Genomic DNA, 16,975 nt, shown 5'->3' with positions numbered 1-16,975 from the left:
GCACAAAAAATCAACTCCGATCTAGACGCTTCACTGCTGAGGAGACTAGATCGTAGTTGCTGGAGTGAGGGCCTTAAAAAATCAACTCCGATCTAGACTCAACCTTGCCGGGAGCAGTATTCAAATACATGGGCGGTGCCAGCAGTGAGTGAATGAGAGAATCACACCCTTATGACTGAATATGAGCAGGTAGGACTAGGTGTATATAATGTTATAAAATCATTATACTACCACCGATTTTAATGAAAAAAGCTTGTTAGTGATACACATTGCATCACTAACAAAGCAATGGGGGCAGTGTACATAGCAACTAGGATGTGACAGGTTCCCTTTAAGGATTTTATCCAGGGGTGTAGTGAGGTTTTTGAACCCACAGGTACTACACAGACTTTGATAACATTAGGTTGTCATATTGAAAATATTCATTTTGAAACACGAAAATTTACTTTTAGCCCCAAATTTGTCATTTTCACAATGGATAATAGGAGAAAACAGAAACCATAATTTGTTATGCAATTTTTCCCGAATGCGATGATACCCCATATGTGGTCGAAAACTTCTGTTTGGGCACATGGCAGGGCTAGGAAAGGAAAGAGTGCTATTTGACTGGAACATATTGTGAATGCCATGTCACATCTGGAGAGCCCCTGACATGCGAAAACAGCATAAACCCCCCACAAGTGACCCCATTTTGGAAACTAGTCCCCTCAAGGAACTCACCTAGGAGTGTACTGAGCATTTTTAACCTACGGGTGATTCACAAAACTTTATAAGTTCCAGATGTGAGAACAAAGAATTATTTTTTTTCCACTAAAATACTGTTTTAGCACCAATTTTATAATTTACAGTGGGTACGGAAAGTATCCAGACCCCTTTAAATTTTTCACTCTTTGTTTCATTGCAGCCATTTGGTAAATTCTAAAAAGTTCATTTTTTTCTCATTAAAGTAGACTCTGCACCTCATCTTGACTGAAAAAAAGAGAAATGTAGAAATTTTTGCAAATTTATTAAAAAAGAAAAACTGAAATATTACATGGTCATAAGTATTCAGACCCTTTGCTCAGACACTCATATTTAAGTCACATGCTGTCTATTTCCTGGGGTGATTCACCTTGAGATGGTTCTACTCCTTCATTGGAGTCCAGCTGTGTTTAATTAAACTGATAGGACTTGATTTGGAAAGGCACACACATGTCTATATAAGACCTCACAGCTCACAGTGCAAGTCAGACCAAATGAGAATCATGAGCTCAAAGGAACTGCCCAAGGAGCTCAGTGACAGAATTGTGGCAAGGCACAGATCTGGCCAAGGTTACAAAAGAATTTCTGCATTACTTAAGGTTCCTAAAAGCACAGTGGCCTCCATAATCCTTAAATGGAATAAGCTTGGGACCACCAGAAGTCTTCCTAGACCTGGCCATCCAGCCAAACTGAGCAATCGTGGGAGAAGAGCCTTGGTGAGAGAGGTAAAGAAGAACCCCAAGATCACTGTGGCTGAGCTCCAGAGATGCAGTAGGAAGATGGGAGAAAGTTCCACAAAGTCAACTATCACTGCAGCCCTCCACCAGTTGGGCCTTTATGGCAGAGTGGCCTGACGGAAGCCTCTCCTCAGTGCAAGACATATGAAAGTCCGCATAGAGTTTGCTCAAAAACACATGAAGGACTCCCAGACTATGAGAAATAAGATTCTCTGGTCTGATGAGATGAAGATAGAACTTTTTGGTGATAATTCTAAGCGGTATGTGTGGAGAAAACCAGGCACTGCTCATCACCTGCTCAATACAATCCCAACAGTGAAACGTGGTGGTGGCAGCATCATGCTATGGGGGTGTTTTTCAGCTGCAGGGACAGGATGATTGGTTGAAGGAAACATGGATGCGGCCAAGTACAGAGATATCTTGGATGAAAACCTCTTCCAGAGTGCTCTGGACCTCAGACTTGGCCGAAGGTTCACCTTCCAACAAGACAATGACCCTAAGCACACAGCTAAAATAACAAAGGAGTGGCTTCAGAACAACTCTGTGACCATTCTTGACTGGCCCAGCCAGAACCCTGACCTAAACCCAATTGAGCATCTCTGGAGAGACCTGAAAATGGCTGTCCACCAACGTTCACCATCCAACCTGACGGAACTGGAGAGGATCTGCAAGGAATAATGGCAGAGGATGCCCAAATCCAGGTATGAAAAACTTGTTGCATTATTCCCAAGAAGACTCATGGCTGTACTAGCTCAAAAGGGTGCTTCTACTCAATACTGAGCAAAGGGTCTGAATACTTATGACCATGTGATATTTCAGTTTTTCTTTTTTAATAAATTTGCGAAAATTTCTACATTTGTTTTTTTTCAGTCAAGATGGGGTGCAGAGTGTACATGGATGAGAAATAAAAGAACTTTTTAGAATGAGTGAAAAATTTAAAGGGGTCTGAATACTTTCCGTACCCACTGTACATATGAGGGGTAATAGGAGAAGATGGACCCCATAATTTGTTATGCAATTTTTACCGAACACCGTGATACCCCATATGTGGTTGTACACTACTGTTTGAGCACACAGTAGGGGTCGGATGGGAAGGAGCACTACTTGGCTTTTAGAGCGCAGATTTCGTTTGAGTAGATTGTGGGCTCCATTAGCCGAGCCCCTTAGGTGCCAGAACAGAAAAACCCCTCTAACCCGGGTGACACCAAATTGGAAACTCCACTGCCAAAGGAATTCATCTAGGGGTGTAGTGAGTATTCTGAACTCATAGGTGCCTCATTGAATTTTATAACATTGGGACGTGGAAATGTAACATTTTTGTGGTAAAAATGTAATTTTTGTATTTGCTGCTAACTTGACAGGTACACAAGGGTTAATAGGTGAAACTGGACCCCATAATTTATTGTGCATTTGCTCCCGAACGAGGTGATGCCCCATATGTCGTCAGAGATTACTGTTAGGCCACACATCAGGGCTGAGAAGGAAGGAGCTCTATTTGGCTTTTTGAGCACAGATTTTGGTAGAATACTTTGCGGGTGACATTTGCGGAGCCCCGAAGGTGCCAGAACAGCAGGAAAATCTCAAAAGTGACCCCCATTGTAGAAATTACACCTCTCAATGAATTAATCTATTGCTGCAGTGACTATTTTCTAACATCCACGCCAGGGTTTTTTTCTGGAGAATTGCAAATATGGCAGTTTAGTCACATACATTGTGCTGCCATATATTGTAGCGCCCCCATACATTTTGCCCAGCTTGTGCTTCTGGAGACACGCACCCTGTAAATTGTTAAGTGCGCACTCCTGATTACAATAATGGCAATGTGGCCGCTTACTCTGGTTTAGGCACAGTGGGGGCCAGAAGCAAAGGGGCGTTTGGATTTGGGAGCACAGAATTCACTGGATTTTATTTGATGGGGTAAAAGCTGTCGCTTTTCTAGAGTCTTTGTAATTATTATTATTATTTATTATTATAGTGCCATTTATTCCATGGCTCTTTACGTGTGAAAAGGGATATACATAGCAAATACACTTACAATAATCTTGAACAAAACGAGTCAGCGACTGGTACAGGAGGAGAGAGGACACTGCCCGCGAGGGCTCACAATCTACAAGGGATGGGTGAGGATACAGTAAGTGAGGGTAGAGCTGGTCATGCAGCGGTATGGTGGAACATTGGTTACTGCAGTTTGTACACTTGTAGGAAGAGGTTGGTTTTCAAGTTCCTTTTGAAAGTTTCCGCCAGGGCTGTGCAGTCAGTAAGCCAAACCTGCGACTCCGACTCCTCAATTTCCCTTACACCGACTCCACCTCCCACATATATTGCTTATATTTAAGTGAAAAATTTATTTAGTACAACCATCTCGATTGGGTTCAGGTCTGGTGACTGTGGAGGCCAGGTCATCTGGCGTAGCACCCCATCACTCTCCTTCTTGGTCAAATAGCCCTTACACAGCCTGGAGGTGTGTTTGGGGTCATTGTCCTGTTGAAAAATAAATGATGGTCCAACTAAACGCAAACTGGATGGAATAGCATGCTGCTGCAAGATGCTGTGGTAGCCATGCTGGTTCAGTATGCCTTCAATTTTGAATAAATCCCCAACAGTGTCACCAGCAAAGCACCCCCACACCATCACACCTCCTCCTCCATGCTTCACGGTGGGAACCAGGCATGTAGAGTCCATCCGCTCACCTTTTCTGCGTCGCACAAAGACACGGTGGTTGGAACCAAAGATCTCAAATTTGGACTCATTAGACCAAAGCACAGATTTCCACTGGTCTAATGTCCATTCCTTGTGTTCTTTAGCCCAAACAAGTCTCTTCTGCTTGTTGCCTGTCCTTAGCAGTGGTTTCCTAGCAGCTATTTTACCATGAAGGCCTGCTGCACAAAGTCTCCTCTTAACAGTTGTTGAAGAGATGTGTCTGCTGCTAGAACTCTGTGTGGCATTGACCTGGTCTCTAATCTGAGCTGCTGTTAACATGTGATTTCTGAGGCTGGTGACTCAGATAAACTTATCCTCAGAAGCAGAGGTGACTCTTGGTCTTCCTTTCCTGGGTTGGTCCTCATGTGAGCCAGTTTCTTTGTAGCGCTTGATGGTTTTTTGCAACTGCACTTGGGGACACTTTCAAAGTTTTCCCAATTTTTCGCACTGACTGACCTTCATTTCTTTAAGTAATGATGGCCACTCGTTTTTCTTTACTTAGCTGCTTTTTTCTTGCCATAATACAAATTCTAACAGTCTATTCAGTAGGATTATCAGCTGTGTATCCACCAGACTTCTGCACAACACAACTGATGTTCCCAACCCCATTTATAAGGCAAGAAATCCCACTTATTAAACCTGACAGGGCACACCTGTGAAGTGAATACCATTTCCGGCGACTACCTCTTGAAGCTCATCAAGAGAATGCCAAGAGTGTGCAAAGCAGTTATCAAAGCAAAAGGTGGCTACTTTGAAGAACCTAGAATATAAGACATATTTTCAGTTGTTTCACACTTTTTTGTTAAGTATATAATTCCACATGTCTTAATTCATAGTTTTGATGCCTTCAGTGTGAATGTACAATTTTCAAAGTGAAAATACAGAAAAATCTTTAAATGAGAATGTGTGTCCAAACTTTTGGTCTGTACTGTATATAACACTACGTAATTAACTATGTAAGTGGCAAAAAACAGTTTTCAACAAAAACATACTAAATAACATTTGTGCAGTTTATGAATTTATTCTAAGAAATAGAATTGCCTCCATCAGATCCTCCTTCATAGATGACCTCAAATCTGACCTAATAATTTTAAGGCTAGAGAACAACCTCTCTACACTAACTTGGGTTGGAGGCAAAGCCGTAACCACATGGGCAACATCTCTAACAATTTCCGGGTATAAAGGAATTGCCTCATGCACAGTCAGTTTTGATGAAGGGTTAAATTTTTCTATTTCTTTGAGAGCAAGTGAAACATTTTGCTGAAATATGGTCAATCTGCTTGCTATAGGAGATGGAGTGAAATCTTTTTCCTTGCGGCAACACTTTGCCTGCTCCATGTCGTCCAAATACTTGTCAAAGTCAAACTCCTCATCTGATGAGGATGAAGATATGGCGGCAGTAGCACTGTCAGGACCCAAGTCCTATTGCGCCTGACAGTCCTCCTGTAGGCCACTCATCCTAACTGCTACCTCAGTCAGAGCTTCATTCTTTTTGGTACAGATAAGATATGGATAGACAGATATGGATAAATGGATGCATAGATAGATAGATAAAGTCATAGAGGGATAGATAGATAGATAGATGGAGGGATGATAGATAGTGGGATAGAGGGATGGATAGGTAAATAGAGGGATGGATAGATGGAGAGATAGATAGATACAGGGATGGATGAATAGATTGATACAGGGATATATGGATGGATGGATAAATATATAGCCATACGGATGGATAGCTGGAGGGATAGATGAAAGGATGGATAGATAGATAGATAGACAGAGGGATGGATAGACAGAGGGATAAATGAAAGGATAGATGGATGGATAGATGGAGGGATAGAGAAATGGATAGATAGAGGGATGGATAGATAGATGAATACATGGAGGGATAGATAGAGTGTGATAGACAGATGACAGCTACAGACAGCAAATAGTACATTGCACATATCGCACATATAGTTCACACATTGTACTAAGAGCACATAATAATCACCTACAATATTAGCATTAGTTACCTTCCTGTGACAGAGATGAGCAGTAGTACTTTCACTTTCTCACTTTCTCCAGCTCGGGGCTCAGGAATCGGATCCTGTGCAGGGCAGGCACCCCTCCCCCTCCTCTCTCTGGTGAAGACGGCAGAAGACAGGACAGAGGAGGGGAGATTGCCCCCTGCAGTCTGGAGCCGGTGCAGGACAGGAGCACTGCAGCATACAAGTGAGTTTTGATAGGCGTGTGCCCCTGCTTCTGGGCTGCCCCCCTGCCCCTCTCTGGCTATGGCCATGATTCACACACAGCGTTTTTGCGGATCCGTTTTTTGCAGTAAAAAGCAGTGACTCTGGGCATCCCAGCAAAGTCAATGGGTTTCAAGATATGACATTCAGACACATTGTTTTGTGAGGATCAAAAACGGATCCTCACAAAGAATGAGCATGTCAGTTTGTGCGGCGTTTTTCTAATCTGCTTTTGCTATTGAAAACAGTATCTGTGAGCTCAAAAACTTTCAGGTGATGCGGTTTTTTAAAAAGCTGATCTGCTTTTGCAGCTTAAAAACGTATCCTCAAAAAACGCAGCAAAAACGCTGTGTGAGAATGTAGCCTTAGATAAGGAATAGAACAGCCATTTATAGGACATTTCATAACTTTCCCAAATTCCTATGAAAAAATATTCAGCACATTCTGCATTGAACTACTGTACCCAATTTATTATATATTTTAGGAGTCGGAGTTGGTCCATTTTATACCGACTCCGACTCCACCAAAATGAGCACCGACTCACACTCCACAGCCCTGGTTTCCGCAGTTGGCGAGAGTCTGATATGTTGGTGTAGAGAGTTCCAGAGTAGAGGGGATGCAAAGGAGAAGTCTTGTATGCGATTGTGGGAAGAGGAGATAAGAGGGGAGTAGAGAAGGAGATCTTGTGAGAATCAGAGGTTGAGTACAGGTAAGTACCGGCAGACTAGGTCACAGATGTATGAAGGAGACAGGTTGTGGATGGCTTTGTATGCCAAGGTTAGGGTCTTGAACTTGAGTCTGCACAATGGGGAGCCAGTGAAGGGATTGACAGAGTGGAGAGGCCAGGGAATAATGGGGGGGACAGGTGGATTAGTCGGGCAGCAGAGTTTAGGATAGATTGGAGGGGTGCGAGAGTGTTAGGGGTGTGAGAGCAGAAGGTTGCAGTTGTCGAGGCTGGAGATGATGAGGGCTTGCACTAGTGTTTTTGCAGAGTCTTTGCTGAGGAATGTTTAGATCCGGGAGATATTTCTGAGTTTGAGTCGGCTGGAAGTGGAGAGGGCTTGGATATGTGGTTTGAAGGAGAGATCAGTGTCCAGGGTTACACAGAGGCAGAGAGCTTGTGTTACTGGGGAGAGTGGGCAGTCATTAACTTTGGATAGGTCAGTTGAGGGGTTTGTTCTGCCAGTAACGTAGGAAACCCCTATATTTCCAGTGACAGATGACGGACCTGGGGGGGGGCGGGTTTTGTGTGGGATAAATTAGGGTTTTATTGATAACATTTTGGGGTACATAATATTTTTAGATTGCTTCCAGAATAAAGTTGGGATCACATTCTTTTGTTTTACGCTGAGCACTTACCTTGGGGTTTCTGTGTAAATCCCCCAAAAATGCATTTCAGACGACACCCCCGACGGAACCACCCACCATAATGAGGCAGATGGAGACACTTTGGAGTCCGTTTGGCATCTACTCCGGTGGTATCCATCTTTTTAGGTGTGCACAGATCTGTAGTCATCCACACTTGTGCTCTAAAAAGACGCCTAAAATGGTGGGACACCGCCGGAACACAGACCAGTCTAAAGTGACTCCATCTGCCTCATAAGTGAGTGGTTCCGTCAGTGTTTTTATCTGAATCGCGGTTTTGGGGAATTTACAAGGAAACCCTGACTTAAGTGCTCAGCGGAGAGAGCAGGATAGATGTGAGCAGAGCCTTATTCCAATTTTTGGGAGGTAGAATGAACAGTACAAGAATAGTTCTTATTTTTATTTTTGCACGGTTCACTGTGAGGTATATGTGATGAGGTGGATTTATTCTTCGGGTCGGTGCGATTACAGCGATACCAGATTTATAGTGTGCTTTGTTAGGTTTTGCTGCTATCACATGGTAAAAATGTTTTTTTTTTTTACAAAAAGTAGGTTTTTTTATATGAATATAATAAGCACTGTAACTTTTTTATTTTTTGGCAAACAGCGCTGTATGAGGGCTTATTGTTTGCGGGACGAGTTGCAGATTTTTTTCGGATTATTTTGAGGCACAAAGTAATTTTTGCAAATTGTATTTGCTTGAGTTCATGTCTTTTTTCTTTTTTTAACAGTGGGACTTTGTGGTGACTTCTTGCTAAGAGATTAGCTTCACACAGGCGTCTTCTAACTGTCGCAGTACTCACAGGAAACTTGAGACAGTCTTTGATCATCCTGGAGCTGGAGCTGATCATTGGCTGAGCCTTTGCCATTCTGGCTATTGTTCGATCCATTCGAATGGTAGTCTGCCGTTTTCTTCCACGTCTCTCTGGTTCTACTTTCCATTTTAAAGCATTAGAGATCATTATAGCTGAACAGCCTATCATTATCTGCACTTCTTTATAAGTTTTACCCTCTCCAATCAACTTTTTAATCAAAGTACGCAAGACACAGATACAGGCTTTCCTGACTTTGTCTGTTCCATGTGAACAGAGCACTGTCTTGCCTGGCTGCGCTCTGCCGCATTCCCGCCTGCCCTGCTCTGCTTCCCCTTCGTACCTGCGGCTCTGCTCCGCTTCCCATCCGCACCTGCGGCTCTGCTCTGCTCCGCTTCCCGTCCGCACCTGCGGCTCTGCTCTGCTCCACTTCCTATCCGCACCTGCAGCTCTGCTCTGCTCTGCATACCGTCCGCACCTGCGGCTCTGCTCTGCTCTGCTTCCCGTCCGCACCTGCAGCTCTGCTCCTGTATCCCAGTCAGTACTGGTCCTTATCCGCCTGTCTGTATACCAGCCGTGCCCGCCAATACCGGCCTGTCTGTATACCAGTCGTGTCTGTCAGTACCTGCATGTCTGTATACCAGCTGAACCTGCCCCTTCCTGCATACCCTGGTGTGGGTCAGCAGCTCTGTGACCGAGGTCTGCCCTGGTGTGGCACCTGGGTCACCTCCCTAGTCCCTCCTCGGATCGGGGAGTTGTTTGAGCCGCCGTGCGTCCAGGGTCGGAGTGGCCAGACCCTTAGTTACGCCCTTCCAGGCACTCCTCGGTTCATTGCCAGTGGGACCACAAACCACGCTCACGTCAATCAGTCTGGGCGTGAGCGAAACACAGACACTGCTATTTTTTTAGAACAGCCCAATGTTCTTTTTTTGTTATTTTCTGTAAAGTAGTTAAAACTTATATACATTTCTCTTCATGTTTTGAATTAGAAAACAGTGTGCAATGCTCCCAATGCATGGAAGTAAAAGCTAGTAGAAAGATTTTGTGCTTAAGGCTGAGTTCACACGATGCGTATTTCATGCGTTTCCGCGGCGTTTTTGCAGTTGCGTAAACGCCGCGGAAACGCATGAAAAACGCATGGTAGAAGGGAAGCAATGTTCCCCAATTGAAATCCGCATGTGCTGTGCCCATGATGCGGATTTTTCCGCAGCGTAAACGCTGCGCTCAAAAATCCGCAGCATGTCATTTAATTTTGCGGAAACGCGGCGTTTTCGCCGCCATTGACTTGCATTAGAACGCGCCAATTCCGCAAGACTGCATCTGTACTTGCGTTATTGGCGCGTTCTAATGTGCGGATGGTACCCGGGTGTTGAGGAGAGGAGAGTCTCATCCACACCCAGGTACCATTAAAAAAGCTGTAAAAACAAGAATAAAATAAAAAATATATATATACTTACCATCTGTCGGCCCGCGCAGCGCTCGTGCTTGGTTCCCGGCACTTTGCAGTGAGTTGTACGACCTGCGGTGACGTCAGAGTCATGTGACGGGTCACGTGACGCTGACGTCGGCAGGTCTTTCAATTCAAAGTTGCCGGCAGCCGGGAGAACGGAGTGAGCGGGACAGCGCGGGCCATCGGAGGTAAGTATATACACTCTCTCGGGTCACACTATATAAATCCATGCTGTTTGCATGGATTTATATAGTGTGACCTAGTTGTCAAGCACTTTCCAGGTGATGCTAAAAGCGCCTGGAAAGCGCTTGTCAATCTGCATGCGGAAACGCATGTGAATCTGCATGTGGATCCGCATATATTCTGCAGGAAAAACGCATGCACAATCTGCATGCGTTTTTTCTGCCAGGGAGATGCAGAAATGATGCAGAAATTTTCTGCTTCATTTCTGCATCGTGTGCACATACCCTAACTCATGTTTTTGAAAACACTGCTACTATTTTGAACACTACTGTATAAGTATCATAGAAAATAGGCAGCCCCATACTATCGTGTACTTGGGGGAGGAGGGGCATTCAGTCGAACTCTGTCAAACATTCTTAGATGCCATGTTTGCTTTTGACAGTAGCAAGCAGTTAAACTTCAAGGGTTTTTGTTGCAACCGCACCTGTGCCATCCCTGCGGTGTACATCTGTGTTCTGGTGCCCAAAAGAGTTTTTTTTTTTTTAAACAAATGTTTAATGTGTTAAAAAATAATAAAACTTGTATTGTGCTTTTTGCATGATTTTTTCTTATTACAATAATTGTTGGTGCCAGTTTATTTTTTTTTCTGGTGTATTTCTTGTAATATAGGAAAGCCTAAGGCCAGATATAAACCCCATAAAACATGGTACATGGAGACTTTGGTATCAAATTATTTTTGTCCGCGGTGTTTGTGTAAACAAAAAAGCCTCAAACTTCTGTGTGTGAATCAGACGTGAGATCTAACGTGATAGAAGATTACAGTCCGGGGAAGACGGGAAACATTCATATAGACGGCCGGTGGTGATGTAGTCAGTGATGGACTCTGGCCAAATATGTTTCTAGAGCCGTAGTAGAAGATGAAGATGTCGTCCTCATCATGATACTGATTCCAGTGTCGGTAAATTAGACAAGAATTAGTGTTATGGAAGATGAGTCTTTGAGAAACGTATTCAGCTGCAGACTCTTGAGGAAGAAACTGCTTGTTGTCTGTGGCCTAAAATGTATAGGTTTTATTAGTAGATGTAAAGAAGAAAACTAAATACTATAAAATAATAAATCACCTCATATGTTTCCCTTATTATCTCCAGTAATTGTATTATTACACAGGATTTTTATGATGTTACATCGGCTCATCTTCTTCCCATTCATATCCCTACAATATCGGATCCTCTCAGTGAAGATCTTCTATGTAAGATAATTTTCCTGATTTACCCATCAAGGATGGATATGGACAGAGACAAAATGGCAGAAAAAATATTACACCTCACCCTAGAGATCCTCTTCCGGCTTACTGGAGAGGTGAGAGATTCTGATGGCTTCACATTACATCATTCTTATCTATGGGAATAACAGATGGACAGAACTGGAGAGGTGAGGACTCTGGAAATGTCTGTAGTGAGATTAATTAATGTGTCTCTCCATAACCAGGATTACACAGTAGTGAAGAAGACCTCTAGTGAGCGCTGTTGGGACCCTGTGTCTGAGGGATGGGGAAGACCCCTGAGCCCAATCACAGGGCCTCCACCTCACCCGATGATACATAAGGCCATCAATGACCAGAAGATCCTAGAACTCACCTACAAGATGATTGAGCTGCTGACTGGAGAGGTGACACTGCTGGGAATGCTAGGACATTATTAAGTAACGCTGTGAAGGAATCAGTGGGATGATGGTATCATTGTTTATGTCAGGTTCCTATAAGGTGTCAGGATGTTGCTGTCTATTTCTCCATGGAGGAGTGGGAGTATTTAGAAGGACACAAAGATCTGTACAAGGACGTCATGATGGAGGTTCTCCAGCCCCTCACATTACCAGGTAATACAAATAATTTTAGGCCATGTATATTTAGTGTATGTAAAACATGAATTCAGTCCCTGTATGTGTCTCCTACAGGTCTATCCATTAAGTCGACAACACCAGAGAGATGTTCCCGTCCTCTTCTTCCACAGGACTATAAACAAGAAGATCCCAGTGTTCCTCAGGATCATCAGGTAGATGGAGAAAATGTGTCATGAGATCTCTCCTATGATATTTAGACAACTGTGTTCAGTTTTGTTTTATCCTCCAGTATTATATGTTTTATACTTGTGTAATGAGAACGGTGGAGACGGCAGGATTAGAGCTGATCATAGATGTGACTTCTCCTTATTTCTGTGACCATATTTCTTTCAGGGTGAAGATCTGACCCATATTAATACTACAGAGACATATGTGAGGGGTGATGAGCGGTGTAAAGAGGAGATTCCCACATATGACTACCCAGGTGAGTAGTAACCACTAAATGCAGAGAAGTCACAGATTCGTCTGAGTCACCTGCTGTGGCTGCTTTATATGTTGTGTAGTCCGGCCATATCACAATCATGTGTGCACCATTTTGCTGCTAGACCACAACATTCTCCTCCACCCAAAACTGTTCAAATGACTTTGGGCATTGAAGGTGCTTTTCTGTAGAACCTTACAAACTACAAAACCAAATGACAGCGTACAAACAATGTGCTGACACACTGAAGAAAAATATTATGATGGATCTGTAAGAGAAAGCGGAGGGTAATGATGCTGTTGGCTTCCTAGAATCATGATATCTTATTGGATGAATCTACCTTCTCTCCCCTCTGTGCTGATAAATGTGCTCATATGGTCCCTTCAAGACCAGGTACAGTCTTTCTGACCAAACTTGGCTGTAATATACATTTATTCACGCCTGCAGGAGATGTGTTGGCATGGCTTGAGTCCTGGTTTCATGGATTCACTCCACGTCATAGATTGCATTATGTTTTCAATCCTAAGGAATTCAGATTACTGCACAATCTCTCCTGAAATGGGGGCGCTAATACTTTCTCTATTCTCCTGGTCAGGACTCATAGGAGCTCCAATGGTCCACCATAAATGAGTGCAACTCCAGTTTAATGTTGTAGTTCTCTGCCAATACATACAGTGGGTACGGAAAGTATTCAGACCCCTTTATATTTTTCACTATTTGTTTCATTGCAGCCATTTGGTAAATTCTAAAAATCATTTTTTTCTCATTAAAGTACACTCTGTACCTCATCTTGACTTAAAAAAAAAAGAAATGTAGAAATTTTTGCAAATTTATTAAAAAAGAAAAACTGAAATATCACATGGTCATAAGTATTCAGACCCTTTGCTGAGACACTCATATTTAAGTTACATGCTGTCCATTTCCTTGTGATCCTCCTTGAGATGGTTCTACTCCTTCATTGGAGTCCAGCTGTGTTTAATTAAACTGATAGGACTTGATTTGGAAAGGCACATACCAGTCTATATAATACCTCACAGCTCACAGTGCATGTCAGACCAAATGAGAATCATGAGCTCAATGGAACTGCCCAAGGAGCTCAGAGACAGAATTGTGGCAAGGCACAGATCTGACCAAGGTTACAAAAGAATTTCTGCATTACTCAAGGTTCCTAAGAGCACAGTGGCCTCCATAATCCTTAATTGGAAGAAGCTTGGGACCACCAGAAGTCTTCCTAGACCTGGCCGTCCAACCAAACTGAGCAATCGTAGGAGAAGACCCTTGGTGAGCGAGGTAAAGAAGAACCCCAAGATCACTGTGGCTGAGCTCCAGAGATGCAGTAGGGAGATGGGAGAAAGTTCCACAAAGTCAACTATCACTGCAGCCCTCTACCAGTCGGGCCTTTATGGCAGAGTGGCCCGACGGAAGCCTCTCCTCAGTGCAAGACATATGAAAGCCCGCATAGCGTTTGCTCAAAAACACATGAAGGACTCCCAGACTATGAGAAATAAGATTCTCTGGTCTGATGAGACGAAAATAGAACTTTTTGGTGATAATTCTAAGCAGTATGTGTGGAGAAAACCAGGCACTGCTCATCACCTGCCCAATACAATCCCAACAGTGAAACATGGTGGTGGCAGCATCATGTTATGGGGGTGTTTTTCAGCTGCAGGGACAGGACAACTGGTTGCAATTGAAGGAAACATGAATGCGGCCAAGTACAGAGATGTCCTGGATGAAAACCTCTTCCAGAGTGCTCTGGACCTCAGACTTGGCCGAAGGTTCACCTTCCAACAAGACAATGACCCTAAGCACACAGCTAAAATAGCAAAGGAGTGGCTTCAGAACAACTCATTGTGACCATTCTTGACTGGCCCAGACAAAACCCTGACCTAAACCCAATTGAGCATCTCTGGAGAGACCTGAAAATGGCTGTCCACCAACGTTCACCATCCAACCTGACGGAACTGGAGAGGATCTGCAAGGAAGAATGGCAGAGGATCCCCAAATCCAGGTGTGAAAAACTTGTTGCGTCATTCCCAAGACTCATGGCTGTACTAGCACAAAAGGGAGCTTCTACTCAATACTGAGCAAAGGGTCTGAATACTTATGACCACGTGATATTTCAATTTTTCTTTTTTAATAAATTTGCAAAAAATTCTACATTTCTGTTTTTTTTCAGTCAAGATGGAGTGCAGAGTCTACTTTAGTGAGAAAAAAATTAACTTTTTAGAATTTACCAAATGGCTGCAATGAAACAAAGAGTGAAAAATTTAAAGGGGTCTGAATACTTTCCGTACCCAGCGTACATTCTTGTTGGAGATGTAACATGTTTTTTTATTCTATGTCTATTTGTTTACAGTTTTTAATTTTTTATGACTTGTGGTGGGATTGGCCTGCCTCACTAGTCTGCAAGTCCCTGGTAGTGTTTAAAAAAAGGTCTTCATTGTCTCTTCCAAATGCCTGAGATCTAAATTTAAGACACCTCAGATCTGCACTATTGTAAAAAGTTCTATTTAGATGTCTAATATTCTTTCTTGAAACTCTTCTTATAGAAAATATTGGCCTTTACAATATTTTAGATTACCAAGAGCCACCAAGCCCCATACTCCAATTACCTCAGAGAGGTTTCACCAGTAGTTACTCATCTCATTTTTTTTTGCTGATGAAGACTGTTGAGTTTGATAATTTCATTAAATGTGTCATTGTCTATAGTCATAGTTTTGACCATCACCCTTTAACCTCTCTACATAGATCTTGACTTACACAGAAACCCCTATGCTTGGGCCACAATGTTACTGGCTGTTCTGTGGTGTGAGATGGCAAGAAGAATGGTCAGATAGCCGGGTCAGAATAAGGAGGGCAGAGAAAATACACCAGGAAACAAATACACAAGCCGTGAGCTGAGCACAGAGGACTGAACCAGAAAAGAACAAGACTATCTGGCAGCTTCCAGCTATTTGCTTCAAGCTTTAGTAGGGTGTGGTGCATTCCAGTTGGCTGATGTAGGGAGTAGATTACTCCAGCTGGACAGCACACACACCTATATTGCCAGACTGAATGGTACAACAGGCCCAAGGCACTCCAATCTTAGTGGCTAGGCTCTGTCCAGAGCGCCGCCCAAAGCTTCTGGTTCTGACGTCTCCTCCATTACCAGTGCCGCCTGCAGAATGAATAAGGCCACACATGGTGAAAGAAGCAGACATTACAGGAGCAGATCCCAGAGGAGATTGGACACACCATTAGCAGAAGCCCTAATATGACAAAATGGCAGAAAACCAGAGAAGTATAAATCCCCATAAAGTGACTCCATTTTGGAGATTATAGCCCTCAATGAATAGAAGTGACTATTTTGACTTCACAGCCACTTACCTGAAATTAGCATGCACTGGATGTTGGAGAGTGAAAATTGCAAATATGCCATTTTATTACCCAACACATAGTGCCCAGATTGTGCTCCAGGAGGTTTTTCTCACTATAGTAATGCCAAATACATGGATGCTGAATGTGGTTTGGGCACACTGCAAGGCTCAGAAGTGAGGGGGAGATATGACTTTGGGAGATCGGATATTGCTGGACTGGTTTCTGGAAGCCATGTTGCTTTTCAAGAGCCTTTGGGCCACTAATAATGATAGCTAGCAATATTATGATTTATATTCAAATATGTATGTCATACCCAGTCATCAGGAGAGTATAGCAAGGGCATTTCAGACTATAAAATATAACTTTTAATAGATACATTTAAAATATTTAGTATAAGACAATTATGACAGAGACAAAGTGCACATACTCCTAAGGTCGGAATAACAACTAAATAAGAGAGTAAAGCACGTCACCTGAGTGGCGTACCGGACCATGGTCAGAAAGGGTCATTTTAATAAAGCCTAAATGACACAGGGTCTCTGTGAAGCGTCCAACAAGTAAGTGGACAAAATTAGATGTTTCTCAAAAAATCAAATAGTATCAATGTGATGATCCTGCTATTAACACGGGATAAACGTCTTAGGATGATTGAAAAAACGTTTCTCATATGCATTCAAAATAGATGAGGTAAGATTATGGCAATGATATCATCAATAGAAAACATCATCAATACAGAATAACATTTAGAAAATTGAATAAGAGTAATGGAACGTCCTCACCCAATATGTGGAGTAGTTCACGTCACAGTGAGTAAAAAGGACGAGATGTTTACTGAAGGGGAAGCAGGTAGACAGGCAATAGTCCAGGGGAGGCGTATTTTTCTGCCGCTATTAACACCCTATATGGACTGCACTATCCCTGTACCCCTTTACTCCTGCCCTAACAAGGACAGTCCACATCTAGACTGCTCTAGTAGCCCTGTGCTTGCCCTATAGTCCGGACGCGTTTCTTCCTTTCGGAGTCATCAAGGGACCCCACTGTGTAGCACCATGAAGGCTAAGCTGTCTCAACATGATAAA

At 43.1% G+C, this 16,975-nt stretch overlaps 1 protein-coding gene across 1 annotated transcript in view; it reads left to right on the top strand.

Moving 5' to 3' along the window:
- LOC141178577 (uncharacterized) overlaps positions 1 to 16,975 on the top strand; it is a 41,478-nt gene that overhangs the window by 20,124 nt on the left and 4,379 nt on the right. The window contains exons 2-6 of the mRNA XM_073660454.1: positions 11,365 to 11,575; positions 11,705 to 11,884; positions 11,968 to 12,091; positions 12,170 to 12,267; positions 12,449 to 12,539. Of these exons, the coding sequence (XP_073516555.1) occupies positions 11,365 to 11,575; positions 11,705 to 11,884; positions 11,968 to 12,091; positions 12,170 to 12,267; positions 12,449 to 12,539 (704 nt within the window). The remainder of the gene's footprint in view (positions 1 to 11,364; positions 11,576 to 11,704; positions 11,885 to 11,967; positions 12,092 to 12,169; positions 12,268 to 12,448; positions 12,540 to 16,975) is intronic.

The sequence above is a fragment of the Phyllobates terribilis genome, unplaced genomic scaffold (genome assembly GCF_046119375.1).
Source record: "Phyllobates terribilis strain yellow unplaced genomic scaffold, ASM4611937v1 Scaffold_29__1_contigs__length_15306474, whole genome shotgun sequence".
Taxonomy (NCBI): domain Eukaryota; kingdom Metazoa; phylum Chordata; class Amphibia; order Anura; family Dendrobatidae; genus Phyllobates; species Phyllobates terribilis.
The sequence above is the reverse complement of the archived record's forward strand: the minus strand, read 5'-3'. Positions and strand labels throughout refer to the sequence as shown.